The 23,150-nt window shown below is 42.1% G+C and overlaps 1 protein-coding gene across 2 annotated transcripts in view; it reads right to left on the bottom strand.

Moving 5' to 3' along the window:
• LOC119915668 (transformation/transcription domain-associated protein) overlaps positions 1 to 23,150 on the bottom strand; it is an 87,330-nt gene that overhangs the window by 27,230 nt on the left and 36,950 nt on the right. For both annotated transcript variants that reach the window (XM_038735319.1, XM_038735318.1), the window contains 15 exons: positions 22,736 to 22,885; positions 21,074 to 21,273; positions 20,481 to 20,602; positions 11,696 to 11,909; positions 11,293 to 11,472; positions 10,899 to 11,045; positions 10,468 to 10,587; positions 8,926 to 9,213; positions 7,621 to 7,758; positions 7,188 to 7,300; positions 6,207 to 6,342; positions 3,920 to 4,111; positions 1,368 to 1,563; positions 547 to 665; positions 291 to 437 (listed from right to left, as the gene is read on the bottom strand). In XM_038735319.1, coding sequence (XP_038591247.1) covers positions 291 to 437; positions 547 to 665; positions 1,368 to 1,563; positions 3,920 to 4,111; positions 6,207 to 6,342; positions 7,188 to 7,300; positions 7,621 to 7,758; positions 8,926 to 9,213; positions 10,468 to 10,587; positions 10,899 to 11,045; positions 11,293 to 11,472; positions 11,696 to 11,909; positions 20,481 to 20,602; positions 21,074 to 21,273; positions 22,736 to 22,885 — 2,462 coding nt within the window. The remainder of the gene's footprint in view (positions 1 to 290; positions 438 to 546; positions 666 to 1,367; positions 1,564 to 3,919; positions 4,112 to 6,206; positions 6,343 to 7,187; positions 7,301 to 7,620; positions 7,759 to 8,925; positions 9,214 to 10,467; positions 10,588 to 10,898; positions 11,046 to 11,292; positions 11,473 to 11,695; positions 11,910 to 20,480; positions 20,603 to 21,073; positions 21,274 to 22,735; positions 22,886 to 23,150) is intronic.

Genomic DNA, 23,150 nt, shown 5'->3' on the forward strand with positions numbered 1-23,150 from the left:
TACTCATTATGGGCAGACTTGTAGCCAACAATCCTGGGGCTCATAAGTATGACATATCAGTTAAGGGCGATTACTGTTTATGGTAATACCATGCTTACTTTCACCGTTTTCATTTTCAGATACAAAAGCTTGAATCTGTTACAACATCATAGAAATGGGGACAGAATAAGAGTTCGGTAAGATAATGCTTGTACATGTATCCATGTTAAGATCACAGGCCAAATAAATACACAATAATGATTCTCTAATTTGAAATATAGTTTAGGAGAGATGGTCACATTCCATCTTACCTGCATGCACTCGTTCTTGCCCATGACGCCAGCCAGCTGCAAATAACATTTGACCTGCTGTCTGATCTTCTGGAAGCAGTCAACAATGGGCACTGTGGGGATGGTATGGATACGACTCAGGATGTCCAGAGCCACATTCACCAAACCCTGGGGAAACAAAAGTATGATGTGGTTTCACAGACACAATTAAAAAAATTTTTGTGTGTATTCATTCACACTTTCTCACTAAAAGGGGCTCATAAGCCCAAACCAGTACCTGTTTGCGTCCGATCTTGCCATACTGAATGATAGCAGAAGCCGAGGCATGTACTCCCAACATGGCATTGTTGTTGTTTGGATCATGCTGCGTGTTCGTCTCATATGCTGTCACTATGGCTGTGGAGAGAGACAAAACAGGAATGAACATGGCTTTTCTTTTTATACCAGTGGCATATTTGAAGAAGTAAGCAAAAAGAGGAGTGCTTAGAGCAGTATGAACTTTAGGGATCTTCTAACACTCTGAAAGCTCAACTGTCATAATGCAGAGGAGGGCACTGGGGACAGTAAACGTATTGAATGGTAAATGGGCCATGGCGATGAATTTCATCAAGAAAATTCCATTTCACTTTAACATAAGTTTGAAGGCTGTCACGTATAAATGAAGTGGATTTTATTGGCATGGTGCTGCAGAACCAGTGCTATCATTATTTCAACGCCTCACAGTGCGAGTTGGAGCTCAAGTTGCTTGAGACATCACATTTTGCAGTGGCTGCCTCTCTGACTGGTTTCAAAGTCACCGCAGGAGAGAGCGGAGCACTGAGCAAGGTAAATATGTGTGTGTGTCAAAGTGTGTATGTGCGTCATGTCCTGCAGTGAGAGAGAGAGTGCTTTAGCAAGCTGACATTTGGAAATGTACAGAGACCCTGAGGGGGGTCTGCACATCGTGGCCTTTTAAAGAAGACCACTTCCGGAAACTAGAGGAAACCTAAGCAGCAAACTGCATGAGAGTGGCACCCTATAACACACGTACAATGTGTAAAAAGTGAAACATAAATACAAGTTTCAGTGTCACTGGTGTTAAACGAGTGTGTGTTGTACCTTGGTAGTGGTGCTGGCGCCACATGAAGATGCTGCTCCAGTGGGACAGATCATCAGAAACAATAGGCAGTCGGTTCCTCCAGGTTTTCACCACAGTCTTCATGTCGTGGAGGCTGGTATTGCGGCCCAGGTTAGCTGGCTGCAGCCCTGCATTAATTTGGGCCGCTTCTTGCAGCTCAATGATCTGCTGTGCCGCCTGGGGAGAAATTATAAGTGAAAATCTGCTCTGGACTTTTTTTTTGTATCTCCATACAGTCACATTGAGAATATGGACCACACTCACTTTACTCTAACTTTCTTGGTGCGTGCAAGGTGGCAGATCTGAAGCAGCAAATGGCAAAAGCTTCTCACGCTTGTGATGGCTAACTTTCTTGTTTTAAGTTAACATTGCGTGTTCCCAGGCCTGCTCTACAGTCTGCTTCAAAGATTTAGTCCAGACAGTATACCAGCTGCCCTTAATCTTGTTAATATTCTGTCTACACATCTCAACAAATGTATGCTACTAGCCAAAATTTACTGCTTACTTTACACTGCATTACACACATGTTGATGCTTCACAACCAAACATAGATTTAAGCTTTGCTTGCTTTAGGGTGTTTTGGCATGGATCCTTAGATTTCTTAGTGCAGTGAGCTATCAAGAGTCTCCCAATATTTCTTGTTGTCTTCAGTGTGTGGTGTGCTGCACAATCAGGCAGAATATCCCTAGAATATCTCAATGTATTCAATGAAAAGACAGTGGAGGAACAGAAACAGATTAAGAAGATACGGTGATAACATGGTTAGAAAGCAGAAATTGAGCGTTTGGAGGTCAGGATTTAGGTGAGGTGGGAAGATGGCGTGGGAGATGTGGAGAACAACGATCATGAGCTAGATGGAAGGAAGACGACGAAAGGTGACGCAAGAAAGAGATACTGTGCGAGACTGCTGCGTTAATGGAAAAATGACTGTGAGAGACTATAAAAGTGTAAAAGCGTCGAGAGTAAAAATAACATAAAGATGATAGAGATTCCTATAGACTGCTGGCTTACTGAACATTTCCAGAGGCTGAAAGCCTCCACAAACAAGAAGGATCAAAGTGACCAAACACATCTACCTCTAAGAACAGCCAGACCTGAAGATCTCTAACAGCCCTGAGAAAAAGCAATACCTTCTCATAGCCAAACATTAGCATGATTTGTATTTCCTCTTTCAGGCCAATTTTATTAAATAATTAGTTGAAGGAACTTGGGATTTGCATATAGTGAAAATGCCACAAGAAAAAAAAACAAACATATTATTTTCATTTGAAATACAGTCCAGCAAAAAAATTGTTATCCAACCAAAATAATCATGTCTTCCTACAGTACTTCAATAGCTATTCTGTTCTGATATGGCTCAGAAAAAAGAACAAGGAGATGGGAAAATGATAAGCGAGGGTTTCTATCTCATTCCATGGAGAGAAAAAAAAAAGGCCTCATCGATTGGCCCAAAGCCGCTTTCTGAACATATAATCAATCATTCCATTATAACTGCTCAATCAATATTAATGCCAACCCTCATAATCGATTGTGTGGGTGATAATCCATTGATCGTCAGTCACTGCTAAGAGCTGGGATTTGATGATAACTTGATTCAAATGGTATTTGTACCCCACTGTATTTGCAGTCTGGGGTTCTCATTCTCCAAGGCTCATGGAGTCGTGAATATGAGATATAGAGTTTGGAATGGAGATTTACAACAGGCTGCTTGGCTGGGTAGAGGAATAAATAGCTTGTTTTCCCTCGGCTAGGGTAAATAATTGGACTGCACATATGCGAGCACACGCACACCCAAAAAAAAAAAAAAAAAAAAAAAAAAAAAGAAATGCACACACATACACACACAATAACAAAGAACGTAGTCACCCAATTCAAATACCCATTTTGAAAAGATAAATGTAGTGAATCAGAGCTGTGCTGAACCTGACTCAACCCCCCCGCTCCAAAAACAAATCTTCCAAAACAAAATAAATTAGGCAATACAATATTTTTCACAATTATCTGTTAATATCAGCTGATGGCCCATTTCTAACCTTCATTCAGACCGTCCCATTCATCATGTAAATGTAATTCTGCTACAGGTATTTAATCAAATGGTATCTGATGGCAGGGAAGTAATTACAGCCATTTTAAACCAACTCTTTCTTCCCTCCTCTTCTTCTCTCTCTTTCTCCCTGTGTCCTCCCATTCTGTTCCCTCTCTACCTTTTTCAATTTCCATCGCCTTTAGTCTCTCTTTCTTTTTTCCTTTTTCGTCTTTGCCCTGGTCTATTGTAATCTCTCATGGTGTAATCAAAGAGGCTTACAGTTTTACAAAAAAAGTAGTGAGAGGAGATAGAGACCGTTATCAGCGTCACTCAAAAACACAGCGTCTCGGGGCTACTGATGGTCTCTCGACATGTGTCTCTTCAAGTACACAATAAACTGACTTCTCCTCGCGACTCTTCCTGGCTTCCTGACTGCGCGCGTCAGTCGAAATGGAGCCCTGCAATGAAAAAAGAAAAAACAAAACAAAAAGCATTTTATAAACTGACCTGCAGAAGCGGCGTATGCACGTGGGAAACGATGTGAGGCAGCCTCCTCCACTCGCGGATGGCCAGGCTGGAGGCCATTTCAACCAGCCGCTCGATGAAGTTGAGCTGCTGCTCCTCTGGGTGGCAGATGGCCAGGTAGCCACGGTGCATGTTCACCTTCCACGCCATCTCCTTAGGACAGCTCAGCTCCACCTGGAAGTTCACACAGAAAGTCAATTTTCTAAAAAAACACAAATTTCTGGTGGCAAGTAATCAATGATTTTAATATATTAAGATATAATATATAATTAATAGTCGTTTTAAAGGATAATAGGTAGGCAGTAAGTAAGACTTCAATTAATGTACCACTATCAAATGAATCGGTGCACCATGGTATAACTATGACAAAAAAAAAAAAACATTTTCTTTACAAACCCCAATGTCCAGAAAATCTATCTAGACTTGTGTTTGCACTGAAAAACAGCTTCATCTTGCTCTTTCATGTTGTGAAGCAATCCACCAGTTTTTCCGCAAAATCCATATGGTAGCAAACAGGATAAAACGCGGAGATAAAATATTGAGAAGATGAAATATTAAGAAGACTGCCAATCTCTTCAGTAAATATCTTATTTAAAGCAATTTCCCTATAGTGTACCTGTAGACCAAACAGAAAGATGACATACTTTATCCTTCTGTTTTTCTACATGTTAGGATGTTAGAATTCGACATCGAGAACGTGCAGCGTTCTGCATGCAAAACAACAGTTCTTTTGGGAAGAACTGACAGAATCACTGCCAGACTAGCTGTTAGCTGTAGCTAAAAAACAACACTTAAATAAATTTGGAATTGGTGAAGTATTCTCTACAAACCACACAGCTGGTGCATGTGGCATGCTGTTTTTCTGTGTGCATTTGTCCCCATGATGCCAAGCAGAATAGCGCACTCTTCATAGTGCTGTTGAGTGTGGCAGCTTTAATTAAATGTAAACATCCTTGGGGAAAGGGCCTATGACACTTGCATAATTTAGTACTTGGACAAATACACAACAATATTGTTTCCAATTCATTTTCTGAATGGTTTCAGCAGGACTTTTGTACTAATGACTAATCAACCTGACAAGTCTGACATGAAGGTGGAGGAGAGGAAAAGGCTCTGTTATTGATTAAAACTCTGAGTGCATTCACACTAAACAAAAAGTAGTCTGCTACGTCAAACCTGTGGTTTGCTGTTGCGTTTATAAAAGTGAGTGAGAGAAAGACTGAATGAGGGACAACCAAAAAGAGCAAGAGAATGAGAAAACCTAGGTGTGTATTTGTGTAAGCTCGTCCTATGTTGGAGAAAATTACAGTGATCGGTCAAAGCACACTTATCAGGGGTGACACTTGATGAATATCCTGGAGACAGGGCCGCCCTTATCAAGAGCCAGCTTTAATTGAAAGCGGGGACATTTGGACTTCGCCTCTGAGGTAGTGAGCGGTGGGCCGGCAGGCAACTGAAAGCCTCGCTCCTCTCCTCTACCATAAAACAAATCACCCTGCAGCAGATGCCAGAGTAATTATTCACGCACGCAGCTGTCGTAAATATTAGCCACTAAAACCAGGGCTGCAGCGCGAGAGATGAAGCGAAGGAGGTGGAAGTAGAGAGGGAAGCCATAACAAAAAGAAAACCAAGTAAAGAAGGGAAGTTGGAGAAGTAAGAGACAAAAGAAAGAGAAATGGGCACACAGAGGTAGGAAGGAATCAAACGCAGAGGAAGGGATATAGTGGACTTGGTGCCGCCATCCAGACAATTTAATTAGGTGTCACCTTAGGACAGAGCGGCTCAATGGATTGGTTCCAAGTCTCCTTGAAAGAGCAAAGCAGGAGTATTTGTTAACGTCAGGTACTATCACACGCTCGCCACTCGTCCACACTTTGTTTTAGGAAACATGAGGCCAATAAATTAACAAACCAAACAGCTGAACAGCATTTCCACAGCTTTACGGCCAGCTCTCTCGTTCTCCCTGGGGAGTGATGGGGTTCCAGAGGTGCCGGGCAGTCCCAATATCAAGTTGCTATACTTCACACTGACATGAGGCCTGGGCTTAATATACAGCACTGTGTCAGAACCCAGGAGTCTCTGGTTCATTGGGTTCGAGCCCAGAGGCTCCAGTGTGCCTGTGATTGTGTTAGTGAGAACTTGTGGTTATAGTTTCTATTTTCTGTCAAACTGTGGAAGAGACAGAGTGCACTTGTGTGTGGATATTCAAGTATGTGTGTAGACATCCATACACATGTATATATTTACATGGTGACCGCACACTCCTCACCTGCACCAGAGCCTCCTTCATGGCGGCCCAATTGGAAACCCTCCAAGCACACTCGAGCATGAGATAGGGGTTTGAGTGGCCTTTAGATTGGCCGTACTCTGTCAACGGTTCCCACTGGTTCAATTCCTTAGAACAGCTGGACATGAAAAGGGAGAGGAAAAGTTTAAGCAACTTCAAACTGTTTATGCTTTTAAATGTGCTACAGCTGTGCTAATTAAGATTTTAGAAATAAATTGTAACTTTCACATTATTCGAATTCAGAGTGGGCCATTTGGAGCAGTCACTGTGTGAGGTCTGCCTGGCTAAAAATTAGCTGTTTATCATTTTGGCTTTTAACATTCTTCTGGGGGTTTTTTTCATCATTTGCATAGGCCCCTTGGGGTTTCTTAGTCTCATCCATATAGTTGGGGGTCTCCTTTTTTTATGAATGATTTGCATGGTAAAATACACTTAATATCGGAGTCTATGTAAAATAACAATTAAGGCAGACATACAGAGATAGCTGTAGAGAATTTAGTTCTGCAGGGAGGCATGGTGGTCCTCCTAAACTGTGGCAAGTTGTTATTAAGAAGCCATTTAATTCAGACACATCACAAAGAAAATGGATGGAAATTTACCCTGCTGACAGATACATACTTTCCCAGTAAAAACACATATCCATAAATGAACAAAAATAATTTTTAAGCCTGCAGAAAAATGTGACATGGACAGATTTAGAGGAAAAAATTACATATTACATAAATTCAATTTGTTCATTGTATTCTTCTAATATTATCAAATATTGTCCAGAAAGGATGTGCTGCTGTATAATTTGTGCGATGAATGGAATAAATGTTATCTGGTTTGTACAATCAGCGGTGCACAGTATATATATATGAAGGTATTAAAGTAAAAATTCACTATGATGTTGTGCTCTGCTGGCTCTCTTGATGTGTAAGACAGACTGGGATAACGGCATCTTTTCAGTTCTGGAAATCTTACCGTATCCAGTGGTCCTCCCAGAGCTGGTACTCTGGGAAGATGGCTGAGGAGACGTTGCTCCTCTCATGCTCTTTTCTAGCCTTCTCCATTGCTTTCTCGTAGCTTTCTTGGGCCTGAGCATACACATGAAATTTTAAGCACAAACTTTTTGAGGCAAATAAAATTATTATCACTGCAACACGACTGCCTTGATGCAACCTGAAGCAACGTTTTGCCTGTCCTCATTAATATAAATGGTGTGGACAAAATATTAGAAACACCTCTCAGTAAAATGCAATACAATTTAACAGCACCACAAATTACAGCTTTCAAAATGACCATGATGTTAAATAACACCTTCGTGATTTATTTGCAGGACAGTGAACCTAATAAATTGGTAAAAGTGTATACCAGGTAAGGTCATACATACATTTTTAAGTGGCCTTTCTCTCACCTGTTCAAAGAAGCCATGCTGCTCGTAGGCAATGGCCGTGGCAGTCTCAGGAAACTTGCACCTCTTCTGCCACAGGCCGGCCCACATGTCCTCCTCTTGGAGCAGAGAGTAGAGCTCTGCTAGGGAGTCCAAAATCTCCTAGAGTGAAGTAGAACAAAATGTCGACAGCAGCAGAACAAATGGAAAAAGTTGCAATGACTCAAAAAGGATAAAAGGCAGATTTGCCAATTTTAAACATGAGGCTGCACACATGAGACAAAATATATTTCCAGATCCTCCACTGTGGAAAAGAAGGATAAATAAAATAAAAAAAGCTAACCCCAAAAGATTTTCTTTGGTCTGTTGATGTCTGCTTTTTTAGGTTTTCCTTCCCTGACAAAGTCCTGCAGGAAACACTACATTGTATGAAGATTATCAACTGTCAAGTTAATTTTTTTAAATAAAAATATCCAATATAAAAAAGTCTTTGATCAGCCATAAACAAACAAATGGTGCCTACTCCAAGCTTATGGAATGGAATACTTTTACATATAAATTAATGTCCCTCATATTCAAGCCCTTGCTAAACAAGTTCCTACAATGCTGATTAAGCCTGTCGTCGCCAGCTAAATCTCTCTGTATTCATAATGTACCGGACCATCTGAATCTGTGCCTGTGGTAAACCAGTATTTATACATTTTATGCCTACCAGCAATCGCCATTGCTGTTAAAATAAAAAATCCATCAGAGAGAACGTTTATTATTGAGAATTGTTAGTTTATTTTGTTTATATAGTTTTAGTTAATATTCTTTGGCGAGGTAATTGCCTGCAGTCATGTCAATAAAACCACCTGAATTGAAATGAACACAACTCTCTCTCTACATGGCTCTAGAGCATCCGTAGCAACCAGTAGGCTACAGCAACTAGGATTAATGCAGAATCTTTCAGATAAAAAACAAACTCGATGTTCGGGGGATTAGAGTTAAAAAAAGAAAGGGATCAATGTCGAGGACAAACACCATTGGTGTAGCTTTTCCTTGTTGGAGAGTGAAAAAGGGAATAAGGGCAGGCAGAGATGTCCCGTTACTGCTCTTGGACAGATTAGTATTTATAAAATATTTGGAGTAGGTTATGTATGTATAACATTTACTCTACCAAAATAATGGATTACTGTCTTCGAGCTGTGGAAATGTCTCTACTATTTCTGAACGTGAGACCGGGGGCAAGCTCACTTGTAGGAACACATCATAAGCATGCGTTTGTGCTCTCGCTGCCAGAAGGAGACAAAGGTATGGCACTGCAGGTTTAAAATCAAAATGCATTACCTGTTGGGGCGGTGTGATGCTCTCCTGCTCGTAGAACTCTGTGCTCTGCTTGGGTTTGCTGTGCAGGCTGAGGCCCTTTTCAAAGGCCTGCTGCTCCAGCATTAGAGTGGAGCGTAGCCAGAGGTTGTGTGTCTTGCCCAAATACTTCAGCACACAAGGTCGGATGGGAATAGGAGGCACACACTGGGACATGGCCTCCACAAAGCAGTTTAGGGCACTGGGCTGGCAGTCCCTCTGGGCCTGGTGGCTGCCACTGCACAGGAAGGGACTCATTTCTCCTGACAAAGCCTGGAGAGGGGACAAAGAGAGCTCATCAGCTACCCAGTTTCATTTAAGCAGCAGTGCACTGATACAGTATATTAATAAAGGCATTCTGTTGCATGTGTGTGGTGCAACATGACGTTCATTTCCAGTAACAAAGAGCTGTTAAAAAACAGTAAGAAAAGGCAAGACGAAAAAGGTAAGATGACTGGGAGGGGACACCTGGCAAATTGTAATGAGCTTTCTTGTATATTCAGAAAGAACATGATCGACAATTCATCACAAGTCCCTGAATAAGTCATTTGATTCTGACAGTCAACATTGGAAAGTATTATCATGAAAGTGATTACAACCAAGTAACACTTCAAATAATGAAAACTATTTAGCCCTTCTAGTTTTGGTCAAGGTAATGCAAGAAGTGTGGTAAAGTAGTATTTGCTTGATTAAACAGCACAGGCCAACTCTATGTCTAATCAGAGTGTCTCAGAATGCCCACAGAATAGACTTTGAGCGTGACCATGGGGTTACTGCTCTGATAATTATGACTGACACACACTCAGAAATAAATGATGTATTGGTAATGAATATAATTTTCACAGCCCGTTGACAGCAGCATGGAATAATTAATGCCTTGATGGTCACTTTAATTAGGCTGGTGGTGGAGAAGGCCAATGTGAACATAAGTAAATTCCTTCCTAAAAAGAATATGCTTTTCCATCATTCCATTTAATAAATCAGCCCAGAGATATAAAGCTTGAGCTGCAGCAATCACCCTATTTTCCCCATAAACTGATAGAGTGTAATGATGACAAGAAACGCAGAGCTGATGCAGGAATCAGAATAAACACATGTGACATATTTGTAACTTCACAGGAAGAAAAAATCATTGTGAAGCCATCTTTCTATTGGCTGCATCTTTTAGATGTTCAAGAGCTCAATCACTTCAAATCAAAGCCTTTCAACAGTTTTCAAAAATAATATATGGATCTGGTTTGTTAAAAACTCATTACAGCTTTCCCCCCCTCTGCTTTCTCATTTCCATATTTAGCATAAATTAATCTGTCCTCACTGAGTGAAATGGCATGTTTTAAGAAATTGGATGGTCAAGGTCAGAGTTAGTGTCTGCTTCCTTACGTCGATACAGAAAACGATGAAGGGAGTGGATTAGTTTAAACAATGTGCAAAGGTAAAGTATTTTGGCATGCATTACTTTCCCTTATACCAGCTCTGTGTTCCTCTGCTTTGGGTGTAATTAGGAAGAGGCCAGTAAGTTATACTCACATGCTGCTGCCTGTCAGAGAGGATCTTCCAGAGGCGAGGGAAGAGCTGAACCCAGGTCCTCTCAGCCAGCGGTGTGGAAATGTGACAGAGCTGGACCAGAGCGTTCAGAAGTGCCCCCGTCTAACACAGAGCAGAGAAAAATGACAGCTGCTGACTCAACAAGGCAGTGGTTCTTAATCCTTGTCTTCAGGACTCAAGACTACTGCTGATTTGACCAGGTCAAAATCGGCTCCTGATTTTATAGCTAGAAGAAAAATCAGGAGGATTCTGGACCATCTTCTTCAAATATAGATGAGGGGAAAAAAGGGATGAAAGTCAATACCTCAAACACTGCATTCTCATTTCCACTCAGTTCCCGTAGCTATGTCAAAGTCATCAACCCCTTGGTACACTCCAGGACAAGGACAAGGTTTCAGAAGGACCAGCCTTACCTTCACCTCTCGTAACGAGTCCAGAAACTTGTCATGGCGGTTTGTCAGCATGTGCAGTTGGTTGCCTGCATCTCTCTCAGCCTGCTCCTTACTCTTGGGGATGGCTGTTTGGTCACCTGGTGCCAACTCTATGTCTATCTCCACATCCTGCCAGAGACCACAAGAGAAAATCATCATTTTGGAGAACTTTGACAGTCTGTCATGTTGGACACAATGCTGTTTTGAAAGGGCATTAGGTGACAAAAGAGAACGGAGACTAATTTTAAGACAAGAGTCTTCTTCGTGGGACCACAGTACGCAACACATTCCCAACGGGGTAATGTGCTCAATTATGTGAGAGAGCATGTCTCTTGATGCATTGATGTGTGTTTGTGTTTTGGTGTCTGTGTCCCACCTCCTCCTTGGTCTCACTGTTCTCTCTCTCACGGGGCTCCTGCTTGACATGCGTTGCCATGGCGAAGGCGGCACGGTCATGGCTGTCGGCCAGGTTGATGACGTTAGTGATAGACGGCAGCATGGATCCCTGGCAGCTGGTGCCGATGATGGTGTTTCGTTCGCACACTGCCAGCAGCAGCTAACAAGCGCGCGCGCACACACACACACGCAAAGAGCAACAAGTGTAAAACCGAAGATCAGTGACAGTAAATGCCATGGCAAGTGACAGGCATGACAAGAGGCTAGAGATAAGAGATAAACAAATAGGAGACTTGTTTTATGAGTCAACAATACATTATTTTTAATGCTGGATAAAAGGCTTAAACAGCCTACGGTAAGATCAGAGACAGCACTCTGTTTACCTCTATGCACTGTTTGATCCAGAAGTGGCTACCCATGGCCTCCCAGTTCTGAGAGCAGCAGACGTAGAGCAGCCTCTCATAGACGCGCCGCTTCATGGAGGAGTCAAACACCTCAAAGAACTTGGCTCTGATCAGTGGCTGAGTGCAGCGGAGCCCCGAGAGGAAGGCTGGCTCCAACTTCGATGTGATGTCACTTCCCGAAAGGCTCTCGTCCCTGAATAATGTAATTGATGAAACATTTATTTGACAGAGCTTGCATGCTTACCCATTTTACTTTCAGAATCAGAAGGCGCTTTATTGCCAAGTAGTGTTTTACACATACGAGGAATTTGCTGTGGTGATAAAGGTGCTACACGTAGACAAACATATAGTCGACATAAATAAATGTAGAAATATATAAATATGGAATGGAAAAACAACGTTGCAGATTTATACATGTGCATTATTCTGGGTCTGTGCCGTGCAGAAGTAACGCAATGGAAGAGAATATTGTATAAATATATAAACTGACAATATAAAAATATACAACAACAAAGATCAGACTTGCCAGGTCACGAGACGAAACAGTATTTACATGTGCAGAGACATTTGTATTATTTGCAGCAGAAAACAGGCATTTTGTTGATAATAAAAAAACAGTTACAGTAAGACAATTGTAAAAGAATCAAGTTATAATATCTATTAAACGATATTAAAAGATATTCCAAGATGGTATAGCTGTCTCGGAGTTAGGTGCGCTCTGTTTTGTTTTTGTGTGTTAATCCAGTTTTCACCTGTGATTCCCGGAGCTACTTCACCAGTAGGGCTGCAATGATTAGTCGACGTAATCGACAACGTCGACTATAAAGATTCGTCGGTAAATTTCATTGTTGACGCATCGTAACAGATGCCATTTAAGGGAGATATCGGGAACATTTCTGGTTGTTTATTTCTAACTGCAACGCACTACAGGAAGTGCTGGGGGCAGTATCGCTTCCACTGTCTGCCATGACTGCTTGACTGTGAGACTACCCACGAAGAAGAAGCCTTCACGCAAGAAGCGGAAATACTATCATCACTTTGTCTGTTTTAAGGACTAAGTCAGATAAAAATTCAGCAAATTCTCTTAAAAACTGGAAGTAAGGACCGGGAGCACGGTACACGATAACTAAAATCTGCTGCATATTTGTCCAGGTTGGGTTTGAAATACCAAGAACAAGGCTTTCAAAAGAGCCATAACTTAGTTTGGGTTTTGACTTGACTAAAAGGTCTGAATGAAAAAGCTGCAACTCCACCACCTCGGCCAGTGCCTCGAGGTATGTGCGTATTACTATGACTGGGAGGAGTGGATTCATTGAGGCTTGCACAATCATCATGACCCAGCCAGGTTTCAGTCAAACAGAACAAATCTCTATTATGAGCCGATATTAATTCGTTAACCGGTACAGCTTTTGAAGCGAGGGATCTGACATTTAATAGCCCACACTTAATTTTCATGCTATTATGTTCTTTTGGAGCAGTTGTATTAATCTTTATTAAGTTGTTAGGCACAGCTGTTTTTCTGTTCACTTTTGATTTAGGTGGCCGAACAGATACCGTTACTATGGGAATATGAGAGTGATGCATGTTTATACTTGTCAAAATCAAAGATGAGGGTAACTGCCAGGGGGAGCCACTGATGGAAACGGCGCAGGCCTGTGCAGCTGTGGACATAGAATAAGTGGCAGCTACTGTGGAGGGGGTGTGTAGCGTAACTAGTCAGTCAGACACGTGGGGCGCATTGTACAGTGTGCTGGATATTAGCAGCCAACATGCGGCTGCCTAATCTGCTGGGATGAACCCCATCAGTCCAGAAATATGTGGAGTGGTTCCAGAACAGATTAAAATTGTCAATAAAACCAAAGCCGTGAGTTTTGCAGGCTGACTGGAGCCAGGAATGAAGGTAAAGAAGTCTGCTAAAACGTTCCGTTCCGCGACCAAGCGTGGGAATAGGACCGGAAATAAAAACTGATTTTCCACAGCCGTTTAAGAACTTAAAAAGTTTGTTAGAATCCCCTTTTGTCAGTTCAGAGGCACCCCGAGCTACATCATTTGCCCCGACATGCAAGACTACACGGCAAATGGAGGGTGGGAATGAGTGGAGCAGTTCTGGGAGTTTATCCAGGATGACCGGGACTGTAGCTCCAGGGAAGCAATGAGTAGCGGCAGTGAAGAACCGGATGGTCCGAATAATTGAGTTTCCAACTATCAGGGTAGTCGGGAGGAAAAGGGGACGAAGAGATGGTGATTGTGTAGACTTAAGAGTTGGAGGGTGTGTGATCCAGGCTGTCCACACCGTTTGCGGAGGCCGGCGGACTCGGCGGGGAAGCAGCATCACACCTGGTAGGGCAACTGCCCTCCGACTCCGGGTAAGGAAGACCCTCGGATCGCCGTAGCACTGCCTCCTTCAGGATTTTTCACCGAGCAATGGAAGTTGCAAAGCGGGATGGTGGTTGAAGAGGCTTGCCCGTTGTTTGGCCAGAGGTCTATGCGCTGTCAGCCACCAATCTCTTGTGGAGTTAACATTTGTGAGTGCTCTGTCATCACGAAGTTAGAAAGCAATGGGAGTCGGGCCTTAAAGCAGGACAGGAGCGAGTTCCTTTGCTGGAGTTCATCAGAGAGCCGTCGGACATCCTCCTTAAGGTCAGCAATTTTCTTTTGTGCTTTTTCAAGGAGAAAACTGTCCGCACAGGGTTCACAGGCCATTGTTTATATCTTAGCCCCAGTGTTAAAAGCAAGCCGACGTCAATCCAGGCCAGATTGTAGGCAGGTGAGAGTGAAGGCTGGTGGCTCCCTTTGTGAAGCGTGGCACAAGCATCAAGTATTACTCCACAAAACTGTCCTAAAGCAACATTTTAGACACTTTTGCTTTGCTGTTGGCAGGTGAGCTAGCTTAAGCAGGTGTTTTCAACAACGTACGCTATTTAATCACTAAATATACTTTTAAACACAAATCAACTGTGTAGAACTTGAATATTGGCAGTTTTACCAAAGTTGATGGCGAATCTCAAATGTTTTCGGGGGTTGATAAGCTCCACAAGTGCCCGTGGAGTTAACAGTGCCAGCCGGCCGGCCAGTCAGGCCCACAAAGCCCTCTGGGTTACTCAGACCACTGCAGCAGCAACAACAGAGGAAAGGCAGTGTTTCCTATACGTTCAAATATTTGTGGCGGCCTGCCATAATATCAACGCTGACGCTGGTACTGATTTTAGTTTTTATTTAAATGCTATCCTATTTAAAATCGTATTTGATTGCAGATCAGCGCAGTAGGGCATTCACACAGCACATCCTCTCGCTCATCTCTCACTCATAAACAAATCTGTCTAACACAACGCTGGCAATGTCGGAGACCCAGCTTTAAAAAAGTTATTAGTAATGAGTAATGGTTTAAAGCACATCGAGGAACATCTGGCTCGTGATGTAGCCTACAGAACATTCTCCACTTATAAAACTTAAGCACTTTTGAAAAATAAACTACAGCAGTAGTATGAAAGGGGACTGTTGCTTTATTTTTCTAAATAGACATTACATTGTTAGTGTACAGTTGTGGTTTTAGTACTTTCTTTTAATTTGTTTTTATTTTACATAGTTCCAAAGCAAAAATCTTTGTTAAACAGTTAAAAGGAGTAGCCTACGCTGTCTTGTCTTCTTCCCTGGTTTCCCCCTGGCGTTGATACTGGTGTTCATTCTGAATAGTAAACCTCATTGACTTAATGGTAAGGTTAGCTAATTAGGCTGTGTGCTGGAGATCGGTAATTCACTTGAAAGATATTTAATTAGTTCAATGGTCTAATTAGGGTTAGGGGGTGACAAAAAAACTACTGAATAAATAATTAACAGATTAGTCACTACGAAAATAGTCATTAGTTGCAGCCCTATTCACAAGAGAAGAGCTCATGAACATCAGGGGAACACCAGCGGATTTATTTCCCACTTTTCTCCTGTCATCAGTGGAATTACTGGACATTTTGGTGAAAGGCACGCTCGCTGTTGTTCGGGCTGTGAATTGCGGCAGGAGAGGGAAAGAAGCCAGGTCGCTCGTGCGTCTCCGCCGGCGGGGACTCCGCACACCGCTATCGGCAATATTTCTCGTCAACGTGGGCTCACTGTGCAACAAACTGGACGATCTTCAGCTACTGGCGGAGAAAAACAGAGGCTTTTAATCATCGTCTGTTCTGTGCTTCACAGAGACGTGGCTATGTGATCTGATACCGGACTCTGCGCTGCAGCTGGTGGAGGTATCTCTTTTTATATTAACAATGCATGGAGTACATACGTGACAGTATTTGCGCAGCACTGTTCTCCTGATCTGGAATACTTTATTATTAAGTGTAAACCGTTTTTTTCCTCCCCGTGAGTTTGCTTCGTCCACTCTGGTCGGTGTTTACATTCCACCGCAGACCAACGTGCACAGCACACAGCGCATGCTGGCTGACCGGATACTGTGTGTGGAGCATACAAACATGGACTCCCTTGTTATTGTTCTTGGTGACTTTAACAAAGGAAACCTCTGCCAAGAACTCCCCAAATACAGGCAGTTTATAAAGTGTCCAACCAGGGAGGGGAACACTTTGGATCACTGCTAACGTTACACCACAGTTAGCAATGCCTTTCACGCCGTCCCCCGTGCTCCACTGGGTCACTCTGATCCTGATTCCTGCTTACAGGAAGAAAATAAAACTCTGTAAACCTGTGGTGGACATCTCAAGCCTCGAATATACTTGGAGCCGACGCGGACCACTTTTTATACTACTTCCCGCAGTCAGCTTGGCGGACACGTTTCACAATGCGCAGTAGATCGGTTGTTGCCCTGGTAGTGCTAGTCGCCGTGCGGACGTGTAAAACACTACTTTGCAATAAAGTACACACTGAAATAACAGAAAGATGGAAACACCCATAACCTGAAATAAAAAGCTTATCACATCAGTTTTTGTTTAAAGTATATCAGAGATATACGTGCTGATTCAACTCTATGGTCAGTTTGGAAGCAGTCATCTGTGCCGTTGGTGTACTACATTTAGGTCAGTTGTACGTGTATTGAAGAGGTGGTATTATGCTAATTTTCAGGTTCAAAATGCTATTTAGGAGTAGCACCAGAACAGGTTTACATGGTTTAATTTTCAGAACACACCATCTTTTCTTTCATAGTGCACATTGCTGCAGCTCCTCTTTTCGCCCTGTGTTGAAGGCTACTAGCCAATCAGAAGCAGAGAAGGGCGGGTCAGCAAAAAGCCATAAACAGCTTTGGTTCAGCTGTAGGCTACATTGACTGGAGCAAGAGTTTCAGAGCGGTGAGTTATTAATCTGTAACAAAAGTATTTTTCATCCATAAAGTTTTAACTGAGCTCCGTCTCTACATCACAGTAACAACTTTATGTCCACTGACTGCCTGGAGGGTAGCTAGTGTTTGGAAGGGAGAGGAAGTGTGTGCTGCAGCTCAGTGTTTTTCTACTGGTGTTTTTGAGGGCTGTTGGAGTAGCCACTTGGCAAGCCTTATATGAGGCGCATTTAGCTTTCTTCCCTGTGTCGTCACAAGGATGAAAGGGAAGCGGCAGGACTACAAACAAGTTGTTTTCATGTAGTTCAGAGCAGTGTTTTCTGTGCGAGATGGGAACTCCCCTTGGGGTGGACTTTGGTCTTTTTCACTTTGCAAACCTATTACATGCACAAAAAAGGTATATAACTCAATAAAGGAGAGGGAAAAAGCCAAAAAGCATAATACCACCTTTTTCAAAAAAAAAAAAAAAAAAATCACTCAATCAATCAATATTTGTTCATTAATAAACAACAGCCACATCAAGAAATTAAATGCTACATGATGTCTCATACTCCTGTAATACAGTATTTTACATCTTGGGAGGGTTGAATGAAGAACATCTCAAACACTATCACGTCTTGTGCATCAAGTATGACCACTGACAGATAACAGGACAATGTAAGCCTCAATGTTTCTGTACCACAGTCTATTATAAACCATATAATACATAAAGTTTACAAATGCATTGTCAGGTGAGGATCAAGGCTCCTCTGGCTTTGCTTAATTAGATAAGCAGTCTGCAAATCTTACCAAAATGTCTTTTTAAATATTTTAAAATGGAACAGAAACACAAAGTAGCCATAATTTCAGCTTGTGGTAAAACGGTGCAATGTTTTTAATGGCCATTTAGCATGTGCAAGTACAAATTACACATTTGTGTGCACAGTGGCAAATCAATATTCAAAAACACCTTTTTTAATGCAAATTCTTAAAGTATTCATCATTGGTCACTTGATAGGCAAACGGTATTGTTATACATCATCATTAGCAGTAAAAAGAAATACATGTTTTCCACCAGGGCAGTAAAATGTGAGGTTTAGCTGCTGATCTGAGCTTCCCTGCTGTTACTGTTTCATTACCAATAATATTCATCATCTGTCTCAGGAAGGAAACCGCACATTTCTGTCCACGTAACAAAGCCATAACAGAGGCTGGAGAATAACTACATGAAACTACAATCCAACTACATATTTTTTTTTCTACTGGTGCAATAAAAGTTTAGCTGGCTGATCTCAGCTTCAATGCTGGAAGCTGCCTTCTTTTATTGCCAATTAGTGATCAGCTGATTGTCTCAGGAACTTAACAAAACCAAAACAGAGCTCTGGAGAGAGAGAGAGAGAGAGAGAGAGAGTGAGAGAGAGACAGAGAGAGAGAGAGAGCGAACTAATCAAACAACATATTTTTTCTACCAGCGCAGTAAAGGTTTAGCTGTCTGATCTGAGCTTCCAGCTGTAAGCTAACATTTTATTGCCAATTAGTGATCAGCTGATTATTATTATTCTCAAACTTAACTGACAAAGCCAAAAAAGATCGCTGGAGAGAGAGTAACTACATGAAATTAATCCAACTACATATTTTACACCACAAGCCAAAGCCACCTCTGGAGAATAAACAAATGCAACTAACGTTACATTATTTTTCTACCAGGGCAGTAAAAGTTTAGCTGGCTGATGCTTCCATGCTCTAAGCTAAGGTTACAGTTTTATTGCCAATTAACATTACTGATCAGCTGATTGTCTGGCTAACTTAACCGGCAAAGTCAACCCACAGGCTGGAGAATAAGTAGGCGACATGAAATTAATGCAAATACATATTGACAGGGAAAACACCTCACCTCTCTGTGATTATGGCCAGCTTCAAGCTAAAGCTATCAAACAACAGCTTTCATTTGCATCGCTAAAGTCTGACAAACTTAAGTTAATTACCTGTCCATCAGAAAACAGACAACTTCAGCTCCGCTTTGAAAACATCTGTCCCACATTATAGTCTTCCATATGGGAAAATCCACATCCGTGATTTCTGCCGTCAGCTGTTCGTATCTGTTCCGGTATGGCTTCATGGTATAAAGATCCACAGGCTCTTGTGCTAAATAACACGTGTGCTCATTCATTTGTCCAAATGTCACTTCTCTTCTTACCTCTAATAAACCAGAAGACTACTGCATATTATTGTTTTTATTATTTCCTCCTCTTCTTCTAAGGACGCATTTAATGTAGTGACAGGCGTCTACACTGCCGGAATTATACAAGGAGAAGAAGAACGCCGTGATGATGAAACGCACTCTGTAGCGCTGTTTGTCCTTTGTCGGCTACTGTAGAAACATGACGTCAAAATACAGCGACCTCCATAGAAGGGGGTGCCCGCAGCTATGGAGATAAAAATGGCTCATTCTAAGGTAATAAAAACATAATGATTCATTATGTAAGGTGTTTATACACCACTGAAAACATAGTTATGGATATTATATTGCATTTCTGTCAATAGATCCTCAGAAATATTACACACTGAACCTGAAGTGTGAGCAGTTAACGCCAAATATTGGGTGAAATTAAGTATCTTTGATGTGGAGACTCCAGTGACAGTAAAGCAGCCATGCATTAAACACTTGTATAACAAAATGCCATCATTCCTACATCATCCTGCTGCACTGAATGGGCCTCATGGGTACCATTCACAAAACAGAAGGAAGGTGGGATAAAAGCGACAAAAGGGGCGAGGCTACCACAGCTGCATATTGCCCCTATTTGCGGCATTTTCTTGATCACACATTGTACTGGCACAGCTGCTTTATCATTCCATTATCATTATTTGCTGTCCATCATGGCTTTACTGCTTGTTTTAAATCTCTTGACATGAAGACCAGATGGGGTGGAGGGATACAGGGTGCATTTGGCTGATTAAATGTGTGTGTGTGTGTAAGACAGAAAGACAAAGAGCTATGGTTTGATGAATAGTGGGTAGTGAGACAGTCTCTCCCCTCTGGCCCCACCTGCTGTGTGTCCTGTCATGAATCCTGACACTACTGTAGCCCTCTGAAACACCCTGGCACGTTATCTATCTCTATCACTACCTGCTGTCTTTCTGCACAATGCCACACCTCCAATTCGCCATCTTATTACATCTACAGCTTTGATTTCTATTAATTAATTCCTCTGCTTTCATGTACCACCAACTGATTCTAACTATTCCCATCTATCTCTCATGATCTATGTTTCCCTATCCTTGCTTCCATCTTTAAAAAAAAAAAAAAAAAGAAGACAAATTGTTCCCTGCTCATACCTCAAACCCCCTCCCTCCTCATCTCCATTTTCCGTTGCTCCTTGACCCAAACACCCGTGTCTTTCCTAGCCTAAAAATCCCGACCTTCATCCCGCCTGTTAAGATGGATACAAGGGCAGCATGGCGTCAGTGGCACGGCCATTTGGCCATGTGATGAATGGTGGTAATTACCTGTAGACGTAATTAACGAGGTCCAAGAACTGGGCGTTTAACTCAAGTTCATCGGGAAAACGCTTTTCTATGTAGGTCATCATCTTCACCAGCAAGATAGACTTCTCGCGTAAGTTGGGCATCTGGAAGGAGGAGGAAAAGAGGGACGTCAGTTAGAAAAGGGAGACCGGGGAAAAGGTGTTATAAAAATGAATAGAGATAGAGGGCAGGAAGAGGGGAGAAAATAAAAACAGATATTTTTTTCAGTTTTTTTTTACTCTTTTGACTGCATCTCTGTCCACCTCAGCCCTTTACTGCTTGCTATCCTTCTACAGCTTAAAAGAAAATAAAGACCAAAGACACCTCTGTGGGTATTATGTTAATGTTGGGTTTAGAAAATGTGCTTTGCTTGTTGTTTGTCCAAAGGTTTCACACATTTCAAATGTACTTTGCTGATTTAGCTCTGTTACTCACACCACATTATCAAAGAAATAATGCGATGATCTGCTGAGTCATGCACTTCTACCTGTTTCTACACATTACATTTATATAACTCAATATTGTTTCACAGTCAAACATTCTGAACTGTCTTACCGAGAAAACCTCCTCCTTACCTGATTGGCAGCCATGGGAGAATTGTTTTTCACCCACTCCTCAACAATTTTTACGACAGCTCGGAGGATTTTGGGGTCAGGTGACTTCTCAATCAGCGAAGTGAGAATGACCTGGATGAAGTTCTTCCTCATTTCCATGCTCATGACAGACAATCGAGTCTTCACCAGGTCAAGACTCAGCATTACCAGCTCACTGGTCACTATGAGAACAGAGAGGAGAGTCACACTATCAGCAATTTAGTACTAATATTGATGGGAGGCATTACCTGACATGGATAACTGATTGAGATTTTGTATAAAGCTGAGTTGAGCTTGTCTTTTATATCTGCTAGATAGGCAAGCAGCATAAGAAATGTATTTTTTTTTCTTTTTTCGCTATTCTACAATCTGAGCTGCAACAAAAAATTAAGTCTCAGCTGGTGTCCTATTTTCTCACGAGTCAAGCTGAACACATTTATGCTCACATCACCAATTCAGCATTTGCTATGTGTGCCGTGCACTTACTGACAGCAGCCCGAATACAACTAAACAGCTCCAATACAATCAGGACAGAACTACTTCAGTTTATTGGTTTAGTGACACGTTAACAATCTTTAGAGGCAAAGGCCTCGGTGGTCAGATGGCCTTTGGTCTCGGTGACTATAACTGCTCTTAGTGGAGGGTAAATGTCTGTGTTTCCCGATATAGTCATTAGGGGCCCATTTAAAGCACCGATAGCATCTTACAGCCATTACCTCCCATCTGAGAAGTAGCAACAGAATTATGTACTGCCTGACTTGTATGAAGCCAAGCTTGGAGAAGAATAGAGAACAGGAAACCCAGATTAATTTTGTAATAGTCATGAGAAAAAGAACACTTAAACTTGAAACTCTTCTCTTTACCCTTGCTGACAAACAAGGCAAGCTGTCAGGCATTACCTTTTTGAACCCACAGCAAAACAGCACAAGGTGACCCTCTGTTTGCTTTATCCAGAGAGAGACTAGGAGACAATACAGAGTGGGAACTAGAGCTGTGGAATATTCCCTGTGAAACCAGACTATCTGTGGAGTGGATCTCCCCTGACCACGTCAGCTATTGAGAACACAGCTGCGGCCATTGATATAGAACTTTTGATAAGTGTTTTTTGTATGGAGCCGAGCACTGCTGCTGAGATACATGGGATATCTGAGCCCTAACTGAGCCTGAGGAAGGTCGCCAGGTGAGTGTGTTGTGTGTACAACTGACCTCACACACAGTGAGCCCCTTGTTGGATCAGGGATAATGATAATGTGAGCAAGGTTTGACTGTATCCCTGCAGAAGACGTTCAACTGAAATGGCAGTTGATGTCTGGGATGCAGTCTAGTGGATCTCACAGCTCTAAAGGTGAAGGAACTTGGTTAAATAATTGAGCCACACAAGGAGACTTAATTGCTGGTATTGCTGTACTGTCGATCAGGCAATACTTGCCCGTCTTAATTATTAAATAAAATTGACTATTTTATGCAATGGTCATCAATTTTGTATCAATAGATGATTACATAACTTGTATTTTCTTAAATAATATACTACATCCTTCCCTTACACATTTTCCAAGTGTTATTGTATATGTGTGTCTCTATATGTGTACTGGCTGAGCCTGGCTTCCTCATATCTTTCCACTGAATTCATGTCCATGCATGTACCCGTGCTGGTTTCGGTGACCCCTGGGTTGGCCTGCTGGGGGCTCAGGTGTTCCCGCACCATCTTCTGCAGTGAGCGCATGAACACAGAGATGAGGCGGTCGATGTAGCTGGCATTGTAACTACAGGCTGACTTAAGGATCATCAGTGTTCCTGGAAGACAAATGAAGGGGAAGGGGGGATGATGAAAGGAGGGGGGAAAGGGTAATACAATAATCTGACAAGAACCTCAACCTCTGTGGGGCAAGGTAACAGACACACACACCTACAGTCAGCATGTGTTCAGACACTCAGCATGACAAGGACTTTACTTTTTTGTCTTTTTTTAAGGGCATCTAACAAAAGTTCCAGAGTGTGAGAGACGAAGGGACAGGTGTGAGTAATGTCCCTCTCTGTTGCTGCTCCCTGGAGGGGAGAC

This window comes from Micropterus salmoides, unplaced genomic scaffold (genome assembly GCF_014851395.1).
Source record: "Micropterus salmoides isolate LMB-PRFRI ecotype aquatic unplaced genomic scaffold, ASM1485139v1 Ms_hic_scaffold_21, whole genome shotgun sequence".
Lineage (NCBI taxonomy): Eukaryota > Metazoa > Chordata > Actinopteri > Centrarchiformes > Centrarchidae > Micropterus > Micropterus salmoides.